Genomic DNA, 23,830 nt, shown 5'->3' with positions numbered 1-23,830 from the left:
TTACGTTAGACTTGAAGACAACCATATTGTAGTCAGCCGGAAAGCAGGAAAACGGAAGACAGTTCCACAGGCGTGCTGTTCTGAGAAAGAAGCTTTGTTCATGGAATCTACGTTTAGGTTTAGGCACAGATAAAGAGTGGTATTGAGCAGAGAAGGGATCAATTTATGTGACTTTTGGTGTATATTGTTTTCTTTACATTATGGGTACGTCTGTCATACAGATTTTTATTTATTTTATTTTTTTATTTTAATATAGGGGGAATTTTCAATAAGCAGCTCTTGTTAATATGGTGATCATAATTATGTGGTATACAATTTTTATCTTATTTTTTTTTATTTTATTTATTTATTTATTTTTTTTCAACTCCAGTGATGGACAAAAAAAGAATCTTTCCAACTTTAACCAGAGTCCGAATACCAATTCCTGTTCAAAGACTACCTCAAGAAGCAAACCCCGGAAATACCAAAGAACTAAATCTCCTAAACTCACAAAAAATTCCCCTGAAAAGCCACAGCTGGATAATGAAAACTCTATAGACACTGTTGGTCCAAACGCGTCGGAAGTGAAAGTCGCCACTGCTGCCGCTGCCGCTGTCACCATGCCGACGACTCCAACATTAGCAGCATCTCCACTTAGCAGACCATTTTGTCGTGTAACGAGACAGTGCCTTGCGGAAACTGGCAAAGTTTTTTCTGAACCCGAACAGCAATCAAAACCTCAGTGTCAAAACAGATGGAAGCATAAAGATTGTCGGTCTAAAAACCAAAATAGTTCTGTGAAAATAGAAAGGCGAGGTCGACCCAAAGGTCGGAAAGGCAAAAAGTCTATAGCTCGCTTAAATAGGCAGAATTTGAAACTGTTAAATGAAAAAACAAAAACGGATTCTTGCGCGATGGAACTACTGCCAAAAACCGAGTGCAGTTCGGATGTAGCAACAAATTCTCATACATATAACTGTCAAACTTTTACGTCGCCCGCGATATCGGAATCATCTTCGAATGCAGTGTCTACGACGACAGCTACACTTGCTGTCACTAATCACTCAGAATCTCCATTTTATCAGGGATGCAAAATGTCTAGTTCCGTTCAGTTAAAGACAGAAGAAGGTGTGCAGTCCACTTCGTCTTCATCAGGACCCCATCCACAGGCATTGTTCACTGCTGGCTCCAGTATATCACCAATACCTCAAAATATTACCTTTGATCAAGGCTGGCCTTATCACAATTTAGTCAAAGAGGTAAGGCAGCATCTTTTTATGACTACGCCCAAGTGATACTATCCTTCATTGGAAACTGACTTTTCTTTTATGTTTTGTTCGATTTAAAAAAAAAAATTTTTTTTTATCACTTTTGGTCATCTATAATTGTCAGTACTTCAGTTCTTAGATTTCATTCAGTTTTAGCGGAAGATTTCATTGATACCAGTCGAAGATGTACGTCCTTAATGATCCGTCTAACAGAGTTGGCAGTTGTAGCATCTTCTAACCCTACATCGTCGGGCTCGGGGTTTACTTCTGTGCAGTTCTAGGAAGTCCACCATCCCAAGCTTTACCTTCTCATACTTTGGGAAGGCGTTTTTTTTTTTTTTTATTGCTAATTGCCTGAGGCGCCCCTTCTGGTTAATACTGACAGGGCTGCTCAGGCATTTTTTGTCGGCTTGGCTTTAGATTTTGATACCAGTTAATATGTCCTCAGCAATAAAAAGTTCCAGTTCGTGTCTAGAATTCCTTTTCATATTAAAGACAAAAATGAAGAAAAATCTGTATCGTTGATTTTATGTCCTAACCTGACCTGTGTCAGAAGTTCTTGAACCGTTTTTAAAACTCATTTAAAATTAAATGAATGTAAAAATAACCTTAGAAGAAAATGTTCTACCATTTTTAGTGATCCTTTGTGAATACTATCGTTGATAAGCGTTAGGAAGCAGGGGAAAAATATAAGAGGAAATATGCTTCTTGCACGTTAGGGTAGTGCTTTTGGAGGTTTATGGTTCAATCCTCAGTACAGGTGATGCTAAGAATGTGATTAAGAAATACTGAATACTTCTATTCCGTCGTGGCGGCACAAGCTTTTGCAAAAAACAAGGCCGACAGCCATTAGTCGCGTGCTCTCGTGTAATGAATGAATGCGTGAATGTAGGATTGACATGAAATTCTTAAAAATAAACTAAAATGACGGAAAAATGGGCTGAAATTACTTAAATGACTTAGAATGACTTTAATGAACTTAAGGATGAATTGAATGACCTTAAGAATGACTTGAATGCTTAAAAAAATAACTGGAATCCTTCAAAAACAACTTGAATGATCTGGAGAATGACTTGAATGGTTTTGAGACTGACTGGTTGTAAAGTGGGTGATCATTTTACATTAAATTAATACAGAAAAGTGATCCCCCACTTTATATCACAATAAGTAACGCATGTAGTAAGAACAGATATTACACTTTGATCTTGGTCAAAAGGCTAGGAAGAGCTTGAAAAGCTAAGAACAGCATCTATTAACAACAGACCTTTGATCTTAACCAAAAAGGCCAAGCACAAAAGTGTTACGGACAGACGGACCGATTTATAGAGTCGCTTGCACGCGATTAAAAACACAGAAATTCTCATTTTTGTTTTGTTTTTACCTAAAAAGATGAAAAAACAAATACACCGAATGTGTCCCTAAACACAAAAAATTTATTTTTCTATCTAATTGAAGGGAGAAAAAAAAAGTGATTTCTGCAAAAGTTGGTGCCGCCATGATGGAACCCAACTCTAATGACAGACAATTTGAATGAAATATATTGAAATAAACTTTAAACAATTTTAGAAGAAACAAGTGAAGCATGCATGGTCCCTCGTGAGTGCACAGTGAACAAGGCATAAAAAAAATGGTTAAGTTCAGCATTGCCCCCCCCCTCCATTTAGCCCCAAAAGTCCCCAGGGGATGTCAAATCCTGGTGAAAATGAACAAACGGTGTGGTTTTAAGCCTTAAGATATGTACATTTGAGTTCTGCATCATGCAAAAAAAATAAATGACTAAGTCCACCATTTGCCCCCACCCCCACCCCCATTTGGCCCCTAAAGTCTCCAAGGCCTTTGTTATATATTCGTTATCATCGAGTTCTTCATTTAGGGGCGCCATTTAAATCATTGAGGGGCACTTTTTACGTTTGGGTGTATACACTATATAACATCAAAGATTCTGTGTGATTGTCTCTAATATAAATGGTTGTGTGTTTGATTATCATAAAGGGAATGGTGTGTGACATGTAATTTCTGAACCTACCTCTGCTTCTTCAAAACGGACCATCTGGAAATTTCTTATCCTGGAGGGAGACTTGATACCTGTTTGACGAAGATTTATCACTCCAAGACGATGAATGTGTTTTATAGTTTTTTATTTCACTTTCCCCAGAGGTCCTGCAGCAGGTGGAAGTGAAATCTGCTTGTGTGGGTCTTCTTCACACACGTCAGCGTTCGTCTCCCCCCTCCCCAGTTAAGAGGGGGAGACCACGGAAAAACGTCCGTCTTCTTCAAAGCTCAAATCAAATCTCACAGATCTAGCCAACCACGTCACACATACGTAATTTGGTCAGCTGACCTTTAGTTCTGGTAAACGTGTCTACCTCCACGTTTACTCACCTCTCTCTCTCTCCCTCTCTCTCTCTGTAACACCTTAACATATTTAAATTTGAGTTCAGCACCATGCAACACTGCTAAATAGACATACACAGAAAATTTTGGACAAATATGATAAAATAGTCCCAAAAATTAAGTTTTTTTTTTTTTTTAATTAGTTCTAAAAGAGCCCCTGGGGCACACCCAAGAGTTATTGCAAATTATAGACAAACAAAATTATATAGAAATCAATTGCAGTTTTCTAAAAATCCCAGGCATCAATTTTTTTTAATAAACACAAAAGTGTCAATTTTAGCCATTTTAACTCAAAAGGCACCCCTAGAGGAGCAACCGGGATTTTCTCAGAAATTTTTTTTTTTACTCATATCATGTTTAATGTTTGTGCAAAATTTCAAAAAATTCCAAGGCGTAATTATTGAGAAAAGTGCGGACAAACGAACGAAGATACGGACAAGGGTGAAATTACAGGTCCACCCTCCTTTTGTTGATGCATGGGTAAAAAAGTAAATTTTCTTGTGCTTGATAAGTTATTCTAAGAGGTTCATTCCAAAAGTAAAGTCTCCTATTTTTTTCAGCTAAAAAGCTGAAGAACTATGAAGATGCGAGTGGTACCATTAAAATGATCAACCTTTTGTGCTCCAGAATTTATTATTTTTCTAGATAGTCACCACCAGCCTTTGAGAGGTGAAAAAAAAAAATCACTCAACCGCTGGTCGAGTGTGAGGGGAAAATTTACTTGCCCCAAAATATTTTTACTCGTCCGACTTTGTCTTTCTTTCAGTCAATAATAGTAAATAATTTTACAACAATTCAAGAAATTACCGTGTGTATAATCCTACAAGAAAATATTTGTTTGACTCTTGTAAATAAACTATTTTATTACTACAAACATTTCAGTAAATAAACTATTTTATTACTACAAACATTTCAGTAAATATTCTACAAAACATTAAAATACAACACCACTTTATATAGCATCATTCATATTATTGTTCCATAGAAATAAGAATCATTTCTTCAGATGCTTGACGGAACGATGTGTTTTTTTCCTCTTTCAAATATTCGTCTTTACTTTTGTAAGCATGAAGTGTATGTAGTTGCAACGTCGAAGAATTTTTTTCCAAATGAATTTCAAAATCAGAGAGCTAAATGAAGACGACATTTTGACTACACGCCGAATGTGTAAATTTGACCTCTTGTTGACCTTTAGTGTGACCACTCTTTTTTCAATACGATATTCCAACGGTCTCACAGCTAGAGATGAAAGAATTCACAAATGATAAGACATAGGTCATTCTAAGTCACCGCATATTTCAGAGTCGTAAAATAAATGAGTTTTTCCCCATTTCTTTATTTAAAGAAATTTTATCCACTGGCGGACGAGTGATTTTACGATTTTAGTCACCTCAAGAAATTTTCAATCGACTGTGGGGACCGGTCATGTAAAGTCTCAAAGGCTGGTCACCACTATTCTTAATGCACTTTTGTCAGGAATTCAATGATGCGACTCTGCTTCTGACGTACATCCATGACAGAGGTTGCTCTCTTAGAATCTCACACTATCAATATCTGCAACAGAGAGATGAAACTTTCAGGTCATGAATGCATAAGTGTATTCATCATAACAATGCAATTTGTGATCCCCTCTGATCTATTCTGATTAAATAAAAAAGAAACAGGAAGCATTACTTTGTGTGTAATATATATATATATATATATATATAAGAGAAAGAAAATTAAAACTGTAAGTTGAACTTTACAATCAAAATTTATTGTTCGACTGAATACTCCAAAAAACAATTTACAAAGTTCTTATTCCGCGGAGTTTCAAAGAATGCTATTCTTGTTATTCTTCTCATCAGAGGACATAAAGAAATCAGCAAATTATATTTGTAGCAATGCTAGAATTTGCTATATACTTTTTTTTTTTTTTTTTTACATATCCAACATTTTTTCACTTCTTTCCTTGGCAATTTATAACTACAATAAATTGCAGTTTTACTTAATGCCATAACTAGCAAATATTTTCATTTTCTTTCTCTTATAATAAGCTCTACTCTTTATTGCGTATTGAGCTTTTTTCTTCGGTTGGGATTAAATTATCTATATATAAATACTGTTATTTCTATTAGTTTGAAGTTCACCATTGTGTATATCAGGTAAACACTACATCACTTTGATTTCATTACTATATATATATATATATATATATATATATATATATGTAGTAGGGATTTAGAAGTTTGTCACAATGCGAGGAATGAAATATAGTCATTGTTGGTAAGAGAAGACGAGAACAAGTGGCGATTTACAAATCAATAAGTACATACATATATTTTATATATACATATATTTATTCAGTTGTATTGGTAAAATGTCTTATGTCTGCGACAAATTCCATTATTAATTTCGGAAAAATTCCCTTTTCAAATGATAAACATAACAGATCGATTCAAAGCATGCTAGATGACGGAGCGGAAGTTGGGTAGCTATGTGGGGCCTCGGAGCAAATGTGAGTAGGGGATTTATGTATGGTATGATTAAGTAATTAACATGTTTATAATTTTATTTATTTCTATTTATTTGTCTTTTTTTTTTTTGGTTTGTAATTTTGAGCTTTTTTAATTTTATGTTTTCTATTTTGTTGTCTTTATCATTATTACTATATTTATTTATTTATTCTGGTGTGTGCAGTGTCTACGTTTATCTAGGTCACGTAAGTCGCTAGTGGTCTGTGTCCGGTCGGCTATTGAAGGATAGTGTAGGGGTGGGATGTGAGAGGGGAGGTGGGGTGCGGAGTGATGCGCTCTCGGTCGGCAGCTGGGTGTTTATGTTAGTGTTGCCTGGAGTAGGAAGATAGGTGGGGAGGGGGGAATTGGGATGCCAAATAAATATATATATATATATATATATATATATAACTACTTTATTTACTCACATAAAATTAATATACGAAAGTATAAATTTATGCGTAAACTTTAAGTATTTACTTCAAAAGTGCTCAATATATAGGTAGAGCTAGTAAGTAATTTATAAAATATATATGGCGATTAAGCTACACTGATTATTCGGTGTTTCATCCACTCTAGGATTCGTCAGGCTTATGCACGAATTCTGTGGTTATTTCTCGTTTTTATATGGTCCTCTTCTGTTGAAGATTTTAGTTAGCCAATCAGCTTTCTAGTATCCACCGCGCCCCTTCCTATCAGCCAACGGGCATGCATTTTATCGAACAAAGGATCTGTTTTAGAACTAGGTTAGTGATTTAAGGCAGACCTTTTCCTCTTTTTTTTTATATATATAAATATACATATATGTACATACATATATGCACACATATATACATACATATATGTGTGATCGTTTATGTATATTCATGTTTATTTAATTCATTTATTTGCTTATTTTCTATTGTTTTTGTTAGTTTTAAAGCTATTTTGTATCGCTATCCTAGAGTAAGTTTTATTTTGTGGACACAATTATTTGCTATTTCTCTTCTACAGTTTAATAGATTTTGGGGTTCTTTAAAGTACAGGATAGCAAATTTTTCATGAAGGCATAATTTACATGGGTCGTCTAAATGCCTACACGTGGTAGCTTGTCTTATTATTTTCCATTCGACTACTGGCGAATGTCCGCTTTCTTTGAGTTCCCAGTATTTATTCACTCGTGTTGTTTTTATACGGTGTTATTTATTGTCGAATGTACTTTTGTGGTCATAGTATCGGGTTTTGAAATCTAAGGAAGTCATGCCTATGTAATATTTCTTGTTATTCGGGTTTTCTTTCGCAAATATTGTTGCTTGATAAACTACGCTTTTTGTTAGACATTTCTTTTGAACTGGGCAAAGTGTGCTGTGTCTACAGTTGCGTTTATCTTGTTCGTTATTAGTATTTTTATTTATGATATGGTTGTTCCTGTCCGGGGTTGGTTTGTTGTTATTATTATTATTATTATTTCTGCTAGTGTTGGTTTTATTTTTGTCGTGGTGTCTACTTTTTTTATTGTTTATTTTGTTGTTATTTACATTGTTTTTTTTTTTTTAGTATTTTGTTATGTGCTTTAATTATCATCTCTAAATTTTCGCAACAACTGTAGGATAGCTTTAAGGTATTTTTATTGAAGATTTTGTGTAAGGAGTTGGTTGCGGGAAAGTGTTTTTCAATAAGATCTAGAAATTTCTTGCCAAGTTTTGTTTTTAACATTTGATTGTATGAGGCCGTATACCAAATTATAGTTCTTTTTCTTCTATTTTTAATTTTATTATAGTTGTTGGTGTTTTATTGCTTATATTTGTATCCACTATTTTTTAGGGCTGTTTCGTAGATATTGGTTGATATCGGTAAAGAAAGCGGACATTCGCCGGTAGTCGAATGGAAAATAATAAGACAAGCTACCACGTGTAGGCATTTAGACGACCAATTTTTCAGTTCTTTTCATTTAGAGAACTCAGTACTTGTGCAGAATTTGAACCAGACGTAACTAACTGGTCGCTTGGCTTTCTCGGAACATGATGTCAACTGCCAGCTTTCGCCGAGTGTCATCTTATATCAAAGTGTAACAATGCTACTCAAGGAAAATACTGAAGAAATATTTAAATATAATGAAATCACTAGAAAAAAAAAATATATATATATATAACGAAAAAAAAATATATATATATATAACGAAAAAAAATATATATAACAAAAAAATCTATATATAACGAAAAAATATATATATATATAACGAAAAAAAAATATATATATATATAACGAAAAAAAATATATATAACAAAAAAATCTATATATAACGAAAAAATATATATATATATAATGAAAAAAATATATATATATATAACGAAAAAAAATATATATAACGAAAAAAAAAATGTATAACGAAAAAAAAAATATATATAACGAAAAAAAAAATGTATAACGAAAAAGAAAATATTATATAACGAAAAAAAGAAAAAAAATATATATAACGAAAAAAAAATAACATATATATAACGAAAACAAACAAAAAAAACAGCAACTTACCGTAACAATTTCTGTTATATTCTTGCAAAAAATTTTTTAAGTTAAAAAATAAACAAGTCGTAATTTTTTTCTTTTTATTCAACCATTATTTATGGTTAAACAAAATTGAACAAAACTAAAAAAAACTAATTTTTTGTCATATTTTATAACAAAGTTTTTTTTTAAAATAAGGACTTTTTTTTTTATGTGTTTTTCATGTATTTTTTTTTTCGCAATTTTTTTTTTTTTTTTTTGTAACTAATGTAAAAGTAATCTTTTATGAACATTTTTTTTTCATGTGGAATTGGGCAGTGCAACTGATTTTTTAAAATTAAACCAAGGCAGCTGGAATATTCCCTTATGATTAGCTAGACTTTTCTACGGGCTCATCAGTCGATGTTAAAGTCCCGTGAGAAGAAACAGCGGATGTGGAAGAAACTTTGCCAACCCAATCGGGTAGCTTTCCGATATATGGTTTAAGCTGAAGACAAAAGGATTATTACCAAATTTCTGTCTCTTCATAAACTCGAAAAGATAACTGTCGAGAAGCTCCTGGCTGGTCCCGTTGATTTATTTATTTTTATTTTTTTTGTTTTTTTATTGTTTTTTCAATATTTTCCTCAAAGATCATCTGCTTCTTTGCTGCGCATTGATCAGCGTCTTGTGTCAAATTTTACAGTCAAACCAGAGCGCATGACCTCATGTTCCGAGCAAAGCTGAGCGGATAGTTAGTTACGTCGGGTTCAAATTCTGCATGTGTACCAAAAACTTAATTGGATTAAATTATGATTATTTTGTCTTGCCAATTATCACTTAAATTTATTTTTGTCTTGTGTAAACATTTTGCTTTAGAAAGGAAAATTGGAAAATAATGTATAAAAAAAAAAATGGTTTCACTAAACCTTGAAATATTACTTTCCTACAACGTAACAAAGCTGTTACTCTTGAATTTTCTTGACTGGAATAATTTTTTGTTTTGTTTATTCTGCACTTTGTCATATCTCATACTTTAAAAATTATTATTTTTTTTTCTTATTTGGGTCTTTTAATTTTCACCAATTCATCCACAATTTTAATTTCTTTTTGTAAACAGGTGTTCCATACATCTGCTGGCCAGAACCAAATTGACGAAATACTCACCTGGAAGCTGTTAAATCCAGCAGTTTATTCAGAATGTCCATCCCAGCCATCACTTATTTGTGGTCCACATCAATTGCTCAGACTCTTTGGTCAGTTCAAAAAAAAAATCTGTTGCTTAAAAAGAAAATCTGTATTTTTAGTTAAAAAGAATCAGTATTTTTAGTTTTAAAAAAAAAATTCTGAATTTTTACTTGTTAAAAAATCTATTTTCATTAAAATATCTATTTTCGTTGTTAAAAAATCTATATTTTTAGTTAAATAAAAATAATCTGTATTTTTAGTTGTTAAAAACTTTATTTTTAGTTTAAAAAAAACATCTGCATTTTAAGTTTTAAAAAATCTCTATTTTTAGTTAAAAAAAAATCTCTATTTTTAGTTATTAGAAAAAAAAAAGAATCAGTATTTTTAGTTGCTAAAAAGAATCAGTATTTTTACTTGTTAAAAAGAATCAGTATTTTTACTTGTTAAAAAGAATCAGTATTTTTAGTTGTTAAAAAGAATCAGTATTTTTAGTTGTTAAAAAGAATCAGTATTTTTAGTTGTTAAAAAAAAGAAGAATCAGTATTTTTAGTTGTTAGAAAAAAAAAGAATCAGTACTTTTAGTTGTTAGAAAAAAAAAGAATCAGTATTTTTAGTTGTTAGAAAAAAAAGAATCAGTATTTTTAGTTGTTAGAAAAAAAAGAATCAGTATTTTTAGTTGTTAGAAAAAAAAGAATCAGTATTTTTAGTTGTTAGAAAAAAAAGAATCAGTATTTTTAGTTGTTAGAAAAAAAAGAATCAGTATTTTTAGTTGTTAGAAAAAAAAGAATCAGTATTTTTAGTTGTTAGAAAAAAAAAGAATCAGTATTTTTAGTTGTTAGAAAAAAAAAGAATCAGTATTTTTAGTTGTTAGAAAAAAAGAATCAGTATTTTTAGTTGTTAGAAAAAAAGAATCAGTATTTTTAGTTGTTAGAAAAAAAAGAATCAGTATTTTTAGTTGTTAGAAAAAAAGAATCAGTATTTTTAGTTGTTAGAAAAAAAGAATCAGTGTTTTTAGTTGTTAGAAAAAAGAAGAATCAGTATTTTTAGTTGTTAGAAAAAAAAAAGAATCTGTATTTTTAGTTGTTAGAAAAAAAAAAGAATCTGTATTTTTGATTGTTAGAAAAAAAAAAAGAATCTGTATTTTTAGTTGTTAGAAAAAAAAAAGAATCTGTATTTTTGATTGTTAGAAAAAAAAAAGAATCTGTATTTTTAGTTGTTAGAAAAAAAAAAAGAATCTGTATTTTTGATTGTTAGAAAAAAAAAAAGAATCTGTATTTTTAGTTGTTAGAAAAAAAAAAAGAATCTGTATTTTTGATTGTTAGAAAAAAAAAAAGAATCTGTATTTTTGATTGTTAGAAAAAAAAAAAGAATCTGTATTTTTGATTGTTAGAAAAAAAAAAAGAATCTGTATTTTTAGTTGTTAGAAAAAAGACTGTTAATCTACGATAATACCAAAAGAAATATTGCAATGTATTCATTTTTAAATAGTCCTCTATTTCGGTTTTAGTTTCTTGTACATAAAATGCATTATACTTCAATTTTGGGTTCTAACGTTTCTTTTAATAGATACATGACATTTTTAAGGAATTGCAGCATATTTATGTGCATTTACTGTAAATCATTTGGAAACCGTTAATTTGTTCAGATTTTCAGTGGCATATCCTGATTCCTTGCACAAAAATACACTTTTATTGCAAATTTTATTGCTTAATCTTGTGTTTTAACAAAGATACATTTTTACTGAAAAAATAGTGTAAAAATGTGACACAATGCACATGGTCTTAAAGAAAAAAAAAGTATCTATTTTTAGTTTAAAAATAAATCTGTACTTTTAGTTGTTAGAAAAAAATGTATGACAAAAAATGTGACAAAACGCAGAAGAGGGAAAAATATCCAAACGTGCAAGACACAAAAATAGTCATAACTTCCTTATTTTAATAGGATTTAAAAAGATTCTTTCTTAGCTCATCAAGCTCTTTCTATGTATGCCATTATTGAGATATTTTAAGCATTTAATTTTTTTATATGTATTACTATTTAAAGAAGAAAAGTTATTTTGTTTTCAGAAATTGTAAAATTATAATTCAAATACTAAACAGTATTTCTCAGTGCCAATATCCTATATATATATATATATATATATATTAAATCTATTTATACAAACATTGATGGCTACATATGTGCATACATGTTTCTGTAATCACCCGCGTTGGGGAATTACGTCTTCAGGCCAAGAATTATCGTCGAGAATTTTAATATACCTGCTCTGTTCACTCATTGAGAACTCTTCGGTAGACACATGTTGTTTCATTGGATGTACTTCTAGGAAACTAAACTCTAATGGCTAAAAATATATATATATATATATATATATATATATATATATATATATATATATAAGGAATTTTGTGTGTATAAGTTTGCTAATACAGAAACTGCTGGGCTGATTTTAAAATTTCACAAACAAACGTACTGTGTCTGGGTATGTTCTTAGGTTTTGTATCGAAAATTGATAATAAAAAAAACATCTGATTGGAGAAGCAACAGTTCAATTTTGACCAAGCTCAACACCCTTATACAATCTAACATCACAAGTGCATTTGAAAAGTTTCATTACCGCATAAGTGAAAAGGTTCTTAGATAATTTGAAATGAATGTTTCTGTTTAGAGCATAATTGAACCATGATATTTGACTTTTGCATTTTAAAACTCAAGCCATTATATAAAAATATATTTATAAAATCAACAATTGCTTCTCTACAGTGCAGTGTAAACTACAATGTATTGTGGACGAAGTCACTGTGGGGAGGCATGTGAAACTTCCTTCCTGTGCACTTCAGTGGGTCCCCGAATTTAGTAGGCAATCAATCGATTTGATTGAAAAATGCTCAATTTCACTGATTTATAAAATTATTTTGATGTATAATGGCTTGAATTAAAATTTAAAATGACGTCAAGTATCATGGTTCAGTTGTGATCATTCATTTTGAACACACTGCTGTTATATCAAAAACCTACTGTTGATTTTATATGCCAGACCTTTTTACTTGTGTGATAAAAGTTTCAAATGCACTTGTGATGTTAGGCTGTATAAGGTGCTAACTTTGGTCAAAATCACCATTTTTTATTTTATTATTTTTTTATTTTTATCAAATTTTTTGGACTATTGTTTATTGATACTTATGCCAGATAAATTAAGTACATTTGTGTGAAATTTCATAAAAATCGACCCAGCCATTTTTTTTTTTTTTTTTTTTTTTTTATTCAATTTTCACCCCAAACAAGGCACAGTGCCACTTTGAAGCAGGGGGCTACTATTAGGGAATTAATTAGCGGGGTCATTATGAAGGGAGAAGAGTAGAAAGATGTTTGTTAACATTACACTTGAACTTCTGCATATCATTGCAGTTGGGAAAGCAGAATCCCGGAAGGGAGTTCCCAAGACCCGCAGTTCTGGGGAAGAAACTATTGGAGTAAAAGGCTTTCTTGCACCTAGGGATCTCCACTGTAAAGGGATGAGACTTAGTAGCTTGTCGGGTTTGTCGGGGGTAGTTACGTCGGGGAGGTACAAGTGTTTGCAGTTCGTCAGAGCATTCACCATTAAAGTATTTGTAGAACAGGCAGAGGGATGCAACATCTCGTCGATGGGACAGAGGTTGAAGCCTAGATGACAGTCCAGGACCTATCAGGTTGGCGACTCTTTTTTGAACCCTGTCCAGGAGCGAGAGACAAGCAGCAGATGCACCAGCCCAGATGTGACAACAGTACTCCATACATGGGCGAATGGTTGCCTTATAGAGGTATAGGATACTGGCAGGCGTAAGTAGTTTTCTAACACGGTAGAGGGAGCCAACCTTCCTTGCAGCAGCCTTGGCAATGCTCTCAATGTATCTATTCCAGTTCATATTCCCTGTAAACGTTAGGCCGAGGAGTTTAAAGGAAGTACTTTCAGGCAATGTGCTCTTGGCCATTGCTATTGGTGGTAGAGAAGGTTTCTTGTAGTTATTGAAGGAAACAAGCTTAGTCTTAGCAGCATTGAATGAGACCAACCATTTTTGTCCCCATTCCACTACGGATTGGAGGTCATCCTCTAGTGTTTCTGCCATTTTCTTGGATATGTGTTCATTTGTTTTCCCCTCATATCTGTTATAGAGAGTGGTGTCATCGGCAAATGTACCCATCTCCGAAACAATATTATCAGGGAGGTCGTTTATGAATATCAGGAACAATAGAGGTCCAAGGATAGACCCCTGAGGCACTCCCGCATTTATGTCATATTGTTTGGATGTACGTCCGTCGAGGACAACTTTGATTTTTCTATTACTTAAGAAGGATTTAATTACGTTATGAATTCTTCCAGTGATTCCATATGATCTAATTTTCCTTAGAAGACCATCGTGCCATACCCTGTCAAAAGCCTTAGATATATCAAGGGCCACCGCTCTACCCTCCCCTGTTTTATCCAATGAACGGTATATACGTTCAGAAACTACAGTTAAGATATCTGCTGTTGAACGGGCTTGCCTGAATCCATATTGTTTGTCAGTCAGGAGTTTAGCAGCTGTTAGGTGCTGGACTAGGACTTGATTAACTAAGGACTCAAATATTTTGGCGAAAAGCGGGAGGAGGCTAATGGGGCGATAATTTAGTGGGTCAGTTCTTTCACCAGAATTCTTGAAGACTGGTACCACAGAGGCGGTTTTCCGTTTTGAAGTCCAAAGGGAATTAATTTGCACACTAAGTTCCTTTTGTATAACAATAGAGATATAGAGATTTTATTTTAATAAATCTCTTCAAAATACAAATATTGAATAACCAAAAAAAAAAAAAAAAAAAAAAAGTTTTGCCTCTTTACTGGTTCCTGTAGTGTCACACAGAAAATTAGGGAAGACACTAGTTGACTATAACCAAAAAAGGTTTTATTTTATTTTTATTTTCGGATATTTATTTATTTATTTATTTTTTATTTGTTTTTATTTTTTATTTGTTTTTATTTTTTATTTATTTATTTTTTATTTGTTTTTATTTGTTTTTATTTTTTTATTTGTTTTTATTTTTTATTTTTTTATTTGTTTTTATTTTTTTATTTATTTTTTATTTATTTTGTATTTTTTATTTATTTTGTATTTTTTTAAATTTATTTTATTTATTCATTTATTTCATTTATTCATTTATTTTTTATTTTATTTAATTATGTTTTTTAGTGGATGCTTTTGCATTATAATGACCCAATTATTTTTGACATTCTTTTGTAGTGAAACTTCCTGAATTGCTGTGCAAAATGGACCTTCCTGATATGAAACTGAACATCTTGGTGCACTACTTAGACAATTTTCTAGAGTAAGACAAAAAAAAAAACGCTTGTTTTATTCCTTTTGATCATTTTATTTCCACGGTGTTGTCCAGGAATTTTTTTTATTATTATTTTGCTTTTTCTTTTTAAAATCACAAATATTTTTGAGTCGTAATAGCTTTCTTAATAGAAATTAGAAGCTAAAATCGACAACTCCCAAATCAACAGGCCGGCTAATAAAGGCAGTTGTGGCTACTGATTACATGAGAAAAGTAGGGAGAAAGAAATGTACAAGAGAAGTGCAAGAAGGAGGAGAAACGAGTGAATACTAATTAAACATTCACTCTTTGGTCACCTTTCTATGCCTGTAAATCTGGTTCCTGTCACAGTAGTTTCTTGTATTTCAATGACAAGCCATATTGTCACTCTTGTGTGAGAGTGAACATTTGTTAAATTAATTTTTCTAGAAATAGGATTTAAAAAAATTTATTTTATATTTTTTTAAGTACTTTTCTATAATGGTTATTTTAATATAATCAGTTCTATTTGGTGCGTCTCCATCATAATAGTGAAATTCCAAAATTGAAATATTGAATTTCACGTATAACCAATTCTATCCACTCAGTTGCTATGTTGCAGTAATGAACATATCAAAAAAAAAAATTCTGGAAAACGATAACGTAGAAAATTAACTATTAATGCAAATGATTTTCAAAGAAAATTAACAAAAGTTGAGTTTTTCTAAACAAAATACAGAGAGGTTGAATCATGCATGACAAGCGAGGTAATTTTTTTCTGCAAACTAAATTTTTGCTAATTGTCTTCGAAAACTATTTTCATTAATAATTAATTTTCTACTGTATCATCTTTCATAATTTTTGGATATGTTCATTACTATGACATGACAATTAAGTAGATACCATTGGTTTTACGTGAAATTCAATATTTCGATTTTTGAATCTCATTACAATAACGAAGAAGTACCAAATAGAATTGGTTATATGCTAACATCAAAATGACCATTATATAAAAGTATTAAAAAAAAAATGGTACTTTTTCAGTGGAAAATAAAATTTTAATGAGATCTATCTTATCCTAGCCATCTTGCCTATTTTGCAGATGAGGAGGAGGGGAGGGCGCCAGGAGAGATAACTTCAATAACTCTGTCACTGCTTAAAGTTTGTCAAAATTTGATGAGATTATTTTGAACCATGGGCAGAAAAAATACATAGATAAATATTTTAGTTTTTTTCCACTTATTTTACAGAGTTTCTATGTTCTTTTTTAATCCCCTTTTCATTTTGTCCTTTGTTAATCCCTTTTTTCTTTTAAAGGCATCCCCCTTCCTCCATGAGACGGTTGATCGCATTAAAATTTGATTTTCCTTTGTAAAAAAAAAATTTTTTAAAACTACTTGATCAAATTAACGGAAATGTTTTTAATGAAAACTTAATTCCATAACATGTATGTACAATATAATTTTTTTACAATATTTTCATTTTTTTTTTTTAATGTCTTGATTAAGCTAAACAAGTACCAAAAAAAATTTTTTTTTAATCCTATTTCCAGAAAAATTAATTTAACAACTTGGATGTCTTCAAGTCCAACATAAACAAATTCCTGGTGAACCGCCCCTTTAAGTAAGACACTTTATCAAATCTCCAATACTAACGATTACTACGATACTATCCCATTGATTACTGTACATGCAATAACCCTTATCCCCGAGTGGCTTCCGGGCCTTGATAAGTGGTGACCTCCATGTAAAAAAAATTTTTTTTTAACTAATGCCTACCCCAAACAAGGGCAACATGACAAGTAGATACCATTGGTTTTACTTAAAATTAAATATTTCGAATTCCCTCTAATAATGAAGCAGCAATGTCTATTTTATTCGATGAATACATAATTCAAAATTTGGTAAAATATGAGCTAAATTTAATTAATTGATTAATAGTAAAACAAAAATATTGTGAGTTACTTAATTGCAAGAAACACAGTGACAGCCGGACAACTTCAGTAATATAGATATCATTTCAATTAAACCCAAAACGAAAAGATAATGCAAGTAGGAGTTATGCCCCCTTGATCTAGCATGTTTTCTCTTTACTAAGAATTTAAAAAAAAAATCTAAGAAAGAAAAAAATGGTTAAAAATGTTTTTATGGTTTACGAGGGGCCATTCCAAAAGTAATGCCTTCTATTTTTTTTAATTTCACCCGAATGGATCAGAGATGGATACAAATTGCATTTTTATGATGACTGAACTTGTGCATTCATGACCTGAAAGTTTCGTCTCTGTTGCAAATATTGACGATGTGAGACTCTTAAGAAAGCAACCCATCATGTGTATATCAGAAGCAGAGATGCATCATTGAATTCCTGGCAAAAGTGCATTAAGAATGGTGGTGACTATGTAGTAAAATAAATCCTGAAGCACAAGAAGTCATTTGTTTTAATCATACCACTCCTGTTTCCATAGCTTTTTAACTTTTTTGAGTTTAAAAGAAAAAAAAAATAGGAGGCTTTACTTTTTGGAATGATCCTCATATAACAAAGCGTGCTCCAGGTGCCCATGCACAGCCATTGTTCAACGCTGGCAATAGTACTTTCAGAATGGTGGTGACTGTGTAGAAAAATATATTCTGGAGCACAAAAGGTTGTTTGTTTTAATAGCAGCTTTCTAATTTTTTGAGTTAGAAAAAAAAATAGGAGGCTTTACTTTTGTGATGTCAGTCATATAACACTTTTACTTTAGGACAGTTATGAAACTTAGATAAATTTATAAAATAAAATACGTATTATATACGTTTGAAGCCAAAACAGCGCATTACTACAAAATGAACAGACATTTATTTTGTTTGAAATTTATATTGAAATTCATAAATATATTTCGAAGAAAACCTTCATCTTCAGTATGTCTTTCTGTTTTTTCTTTTTTTTGCCATGTTGTTGTTGGTGCAGAGAATCAGCAAGTAGAAGTCCGTTTGTAGTTTTTACAGTAGTTTTTTTTTTAAATCTCGGAACGGGGCGTTGGTCACTCGGGATTCACGCTAAGATTTTTGTTCCTTAGAGGCGCTGGTTGAGTTGGAATAAAATAAAATACGTATTATATACGTTTGAAACCAAAACAAGGCATTATTACAAAATAAATAAATAAATAAAATAAAAAGAAAGACATACTTAAAGAAGCTTTGTTCATGGAATCTACGTGCCTAAATCCAAACGTAGATTCCATGAGCAAAGCTTCTTTCTTAGAACTGCACGCCAGTGGAACTCTCTGCCGCTTGCCTATTTCCCACCTGACTACAACTTGGACGTCTTCAAGTCCAACATAAACAAATTCCTGACAAACCGCCCTCTTAAGTAAGACACTCTATCAAAACTCCCAATACTAATGATTACTACAAGACTATCGCATTGATTACTGTACACGCAATAACCCTTATCCCTGAGTGGCCTTCGGGCCTTGATAAGTGGTGAACCCCATGTAAAAAAATAAAAAAAGGTAAAGGTTTTCTTCGAAATATATTTATGAATTTCAATATAAATTTCAAACAAAATAAATGTCTGTTTATTTAGTAATAATGCGTTATTTTGGCTTCAAATGTATATAATACATACTTTATTTTATTCAAACTGAACCAGTGCTTCTAAGGAACAAAAATCTTAACGAAAAAATTTTGTTATTTGCACTAAATTGTTGCTGGATATACATTAATAGATGTAAAAGTTTGGTGCAACTACATTATAATAACGAAATTCAAAATCTTTTATATTGAACCAGTCTGGGTGCCTGACGTTGCCCGGGTGTTTGGAGGTGTGTATTATAAAAAAAAAAAAAGTGGTAGTAGGCAGGCAGGCAGGCTCGAACCCATACCGCAAAGGAGGAAAAGAATGTGAAAAAACAAAAAAGTAACATCTTTGTCGTCGTGTCCATCGTCAAACCGGAAGTGGCAAAGGTTTAAATTAAGGCTAGTCAATCGAAAAGAGGGGATGACTTTCAGAAATATTGGCGAAAAAAGCCACTCTTGGTTGTTATAGTCACAACGTTTTGGCCGTTGAGGGCAAAATGACCGAAACGTGACTATAACAACCAAGATGAGGAAGTCGGTCCGACAATCTCAATAAATAAATAAAAAAAAAAATAAACATCTCAATAATTCAAAAACAGTTTTATCAATCACCTCTATTTTCACTGTACTATTTAATGACACCAAATGTGCATCCAAAATATGCTGTGTTTATCAAGTAAATGACAAATTCTTTATTCGACAACCAAAGTGTAGTGGGCAGTGAGGGGAGGATGACAATGATAGACCGATTTATAGCGTGCATGACCTATGAAACTGTCCTCCCGACTGACCCAATACTGTTTGCTTTTATTAGTTATAACTCTGAACCTGTTGTTCCTTTGTTTTCCATTGATGTTTGTGATTTATGTCACATATCAGAATCTGGGTTGCTTTTGTCCCACTCGCTCTCTTATTTTTGGGAATCTGGCATCATTCAGAAGTTTTGTTACTTCAATTCTCATACTTGTTAATTCCAGCATTATTTTTGTTATCATTATCCAACATATAGACCTTGTTAAGTGATGACATCATAGTTAAAAAAAAAAAAAAAAAAAATGAAGTTAAATGACTGGTTTTATCAAAGAATGACTTCCTGTCTCCTTCTGCTTCACATGTACACTTTGGTGTCTTTTTCTTAATTTTGACTTGTACCAAAATTTTAATCTTATTAAACATTTTCAAATTTGATAAATTGGTTAAGAAATCAGATAATATGCAGGATTTTTTTTTTCTTTTTTTAGTTCTCTGACAAAAGAGGGATTGGACCTAGTAATTCACTCCTGTTTTTTTCCGTTTGCTTGTTTGCACTTTTCTCAATAACCATGCCTTAGATTTTTTTTTACAAATTTTGTACGAACATTAGTCATGGTGAAAGTAAATTTTTTTTTATTAATTCATTTATTGCGGACTATTTTAGTTGTTTAACAACGTTTCGGCTAACTATTCCTCTATTCCTCTGACCTTTCTCAAGTGGTAACCGCAATAGGATAGGAACTCCGGATCTCCTAACTGCATTCTCAGCAATTACTGCCTTCCATAGTTGTTGTCGTCTCACCACGTTTTTGGCCAAGTAAGCCTCTGGCCGGCTTTAGGTAGGATTGAAACCGCTATCTTCAGACATTTCTCACCTGGAATTCAACATCTATCTTCATCCTGGAATTCATCATCTCTATCTTCAGACATTTCTCACCTGGATTCAACATCTCTATCCACTGCGCCACGGGCTCTGAAGGGTTAGGGTTAGAAACAATGGATTGATTCATTAACTCTTAAAATATTAAAATGGATGACTTGTTTACGAAGAAACCGAAATGCATTATGATGGATTTTATTTTCTTAATAGAATTTAAAAAAAAAAACTTTTTCACCATAAACAAAGCATTTTGCCACTTGGAATATAAGCAGTTCCTGTTTGCCAGCATGCTTAACAGGGGATTATGGAGAGTTGAGAAGCAAGATCTTTGTTTACATTACATTTAAACTTCTTTCAGTTAGTACAGTCAAGGAAACAGGAAACAGGGAGGAAATTTTAAAGGGATTCTGATTAATTAAATTCTGAAGGACGATCAAGGTTGAAGTTTTTGGTCTTATAAATCCACGTTTATTTATTATCTGATCTTCCATGGGTCCGTACTGAATGGTATATATATATATATATATAATTTTAATTGGAACTCATTATTGAGATGAGTATTATTTATTAATTTATTTTTATTGCGAACTATTATCCTCATCTTTTTTTTTTTTTTTTCTTTTAGTTGTTGTTTCACGACGTTTCGGCCAACTGTTTCTCTGGCCTTTGTCAGGTGGTAACCATGACGGGATAGGAACTCCGAATCTCCTAACTGCATCCTCAGCTATGGATGGCAGTAATTGCTAAATAAATTAATAAATAATACTCATCTCAATAATGAATTCCAATTGAACGATATTTAATTTTTTTTTATTCAGAACCTTTCAAATCCAATTTTTCATGTCAATCACAGACATAACGTTGCTCATTGCGGTCAACACTCCCTACATACAGCTTCATGATTGACATGCCTAATATCAAAGTCATCATTTCCTTCAACGACAAACTTAGTTTTCCTTTTGTCGATTTATCACAATCATAACATAACTGCTTTTAGCAATCTTCAGTGTATCACAAGAATGCACACCAAGGAAAACAAACAATCTCTTTGCAGAGCATGCATCGCACAAGGTATGTTATACCTTCACAGCATTCCACTTTCGTTGACATAGCATTTCTCTTCTATATCTCAGTCACTCTCGAAATTCTCTTTCCAGACTTATTCATTCGTGGAGGAGGACCCCACATGCTCTGCTTGTTTTTAGATAAAGAATATGGTTTTTTTTTTTTAATCCAAATTTTCAGCTCCATAGGTGATATATATATATATATATATATATATATATATATAAAATTTCATTGTTGAAATTTTACAGTGTGACCGAAGATCATCGCTGTTGTATTTCATTTGTATTTAAAATGCATTTTTATTCTCGGTAACGATTATGGATGGTAGGTGTTAGAAGGAAAATACTCACACGGAAATTTGACGGGTTCATTCTTCTCTGCCCAATTGTCAACCAAAAACGATATCCTTTTCGATTATTAGTTAAACAATTTTGATTACCTGAAATGCCCCTTTTGGGTGGTATTGTCCTCTAAACCACACGTCAAGAGTGTTTTGTTCAACCCTCAGGATTCACTGGACTACTTTCATTTTTCCTATATAACCTTTTGCCAGAAATTGCCTTTCAAATATCATACTTTTAACTTTCCTTTCTGACGATTCTAAATTTGTTTCTTTTATATGCTGGTTACCTAAAGCCTCAAATGAAGAATATTCTCTTCACATTTCATGGCATGGAATGACCCATAGGGTTGATGTGCCACTAAACAAAAACTTACCTTTATATGCTGGTGCGTATCAGCTGCATAGTTTTTATTAAAATAATTTTTTGGTACATTTGATAATTATTATTGTTTTACAGGTGAGTTTATGTCAAAATGATCTTCAATACATGCAGCCTAGGTATTAAGATGTCTAGTGCATAATTTCCACTGAAATGACTTTTTGCAAAAAAAATTACTTTTTGGTATACAAGGCTCGAGTATTTAACATCCGTTTTCTTATCTTGAAAAAAATCCTGCATAGTGTTATCTGTTTTTTTTTTTTTAGTATTTACAAATTTATCATTATACCGATGTCTCCATTCTAGTAAAATTGATCTCCGTATTATTTTTCAAATTATTTTAAATACGTTTTTAGTAATCATTAGCACATTTATATCAGTTGTTTTTACATTGTTTTAGGCTGGTCTTCCCATGCATTTAACGTTGAAAAATTCACTTCAAGTTCAGCATTTTTTTTTATGCCACTGGCTACTCTCATCCCTGTTTAATGTTTTTTTTTTTTTATGGTTGACCATTTTCCAGGTATTTAGCATCAAGACATGAAGATCTGTTTCCAGTATCTGCCTACGTTGATGCCGTATGAACAAAAAGCTAAAGTAGAAGAAAAATAAAAATTAAAAAGAAAGAAAAACAACCACATCAAAACCGTTGCCGCCACCTTATCTGTGTTCATTTGAGATTTGTGCTGGTTTGTCCTCTTATTGGGGGAAGGGGGTGGGGACGGCTTTGACCACTCAACACCTCTGCCCCCATGCCTCTCTGTCTTTCCTTGCAAGGAGAAAAGTTTTTCTTTTGTCACTGTCCCAGAATTTTTTTATTTTTTTTTTTTTATTTTAGCTATTTGGCAGACATAAAATATATGCACCCCTTCTTTTATCGAAGTGTTTATTTTGTAAATGTTTTGTAATTTCATTTGATTAAATGCCAATTTTCAATTGATATCAGTTTAAAAAAAAAATTTTTTTTTTTTTTTTTTTTTTTAGATACACGCACACAAATACTCCTAGATACACGCACACAAATACTCCTATATACGCACACACACAAATACACATAGATACGCGCACACATGCACACATATTAAGAAATAGATGAATAATAAAAGTTGCATATAATTCTATAGCATCAGAATAAGCAAAAATAAGAGAAAGAAGAAAAAGAAAGAAATCGTTAGGCCATGTCATTCTGGAGCTAAATGCTTCTCATCAGAAGAGAAACCAATTTCTATCTATATTTACATTTTGTATAATTCTGGCCGTTAATAACATTTAAATTGGAAATGAGAATGAACAATTAATCAAAAAATATTAAAAGTAAATAACAAATAAGCGCGTAAGATAGCGACCTCTGAAAAATATTAAGATTATAAATATTATAACTAGGAGAAATGAAATAAGTATACAATCTAAACGTTAAGCCAGTTTCTATCAATATTTACATTGTATATAATTCTAACCCTTCTTCTCTTCTGATGAGAAGTATTTAGCTTTGAAATGCGATGGCCTAAACAGGTTTCTTTTTCTTCTTCCTCTTTTACTTTTCCTTATTGTTCTGATGTTATAATAAGGTTAAATAAATGGAACTTTTATTCTTCATCTTTTACTTAATATATTTAATTGCTCCTCTTAACAGTGTTGAGTTTTTTTTTTTTTACTATCTTGATAAGTTTTTGTTATAGAGCCGATTTTCTTTGATAATCTTATTGCATTCTACAGGGTGGAACGATAAATTTGTCGCCCTAAAGAAAACAAC

At 31.8% G+C, this 23,830-nt stretch overlaps 1 protein-coding gene across 1 annotated transcript in view; it reads left to right on the top strand.

Annotated features, from left to right (window-relative positions):
- The window catches only part of LOC145269503 (MSL complex subunit 3-like), a 54,699-nt gene extending 31,750 nt beyond the window's left edge, over positions 1–22,949 (top strand). The window contains exons 8-11 of the mRNA XM_080125239.1: positions 371–1,238; positions 9,720–9,855; positions 15,043–15,127; positions 22,601–22,949. Coding sequence (XP_079981365.1) covers positions 371–1,238; positions 9,720–9,855; positions 15,043–15,127; positions 22,601–22,661 — 1,150 coding nt within the window. The 3' untranslated portion in view covers positions 22,662–22,949. The remainder of the gene's footprint in view (positions 1–370; positions 1,239–9,719; positions 9,856–15,042; positions 15,128–22,600) is intronic.
- The last annotated feature ends 881 nt before the right edge of the window (positions 22,950–23,830 follow it).

The sequence above is a fragment of the Euprymna scolopes genome, chromosome 45 (genome assembly GCF_053919585.1).
Source record: "Euprymna scolopes isolate OS-2025 chromosome 45, ASM5391958v1, whole genome shotgun sequence".
NCBI classification, from domain to species: Eukaryota; Metazoa; Mollusca; class Cephalopoda; order Sepiida; family Sepiolidae; genus Euprymna; species Euprymna scolopes.
The sequence above is the reverse complement of the archived record's forward strand: the minus strand, read 5'-3'. Positions and strand labels throughout refer to the sequence as shown.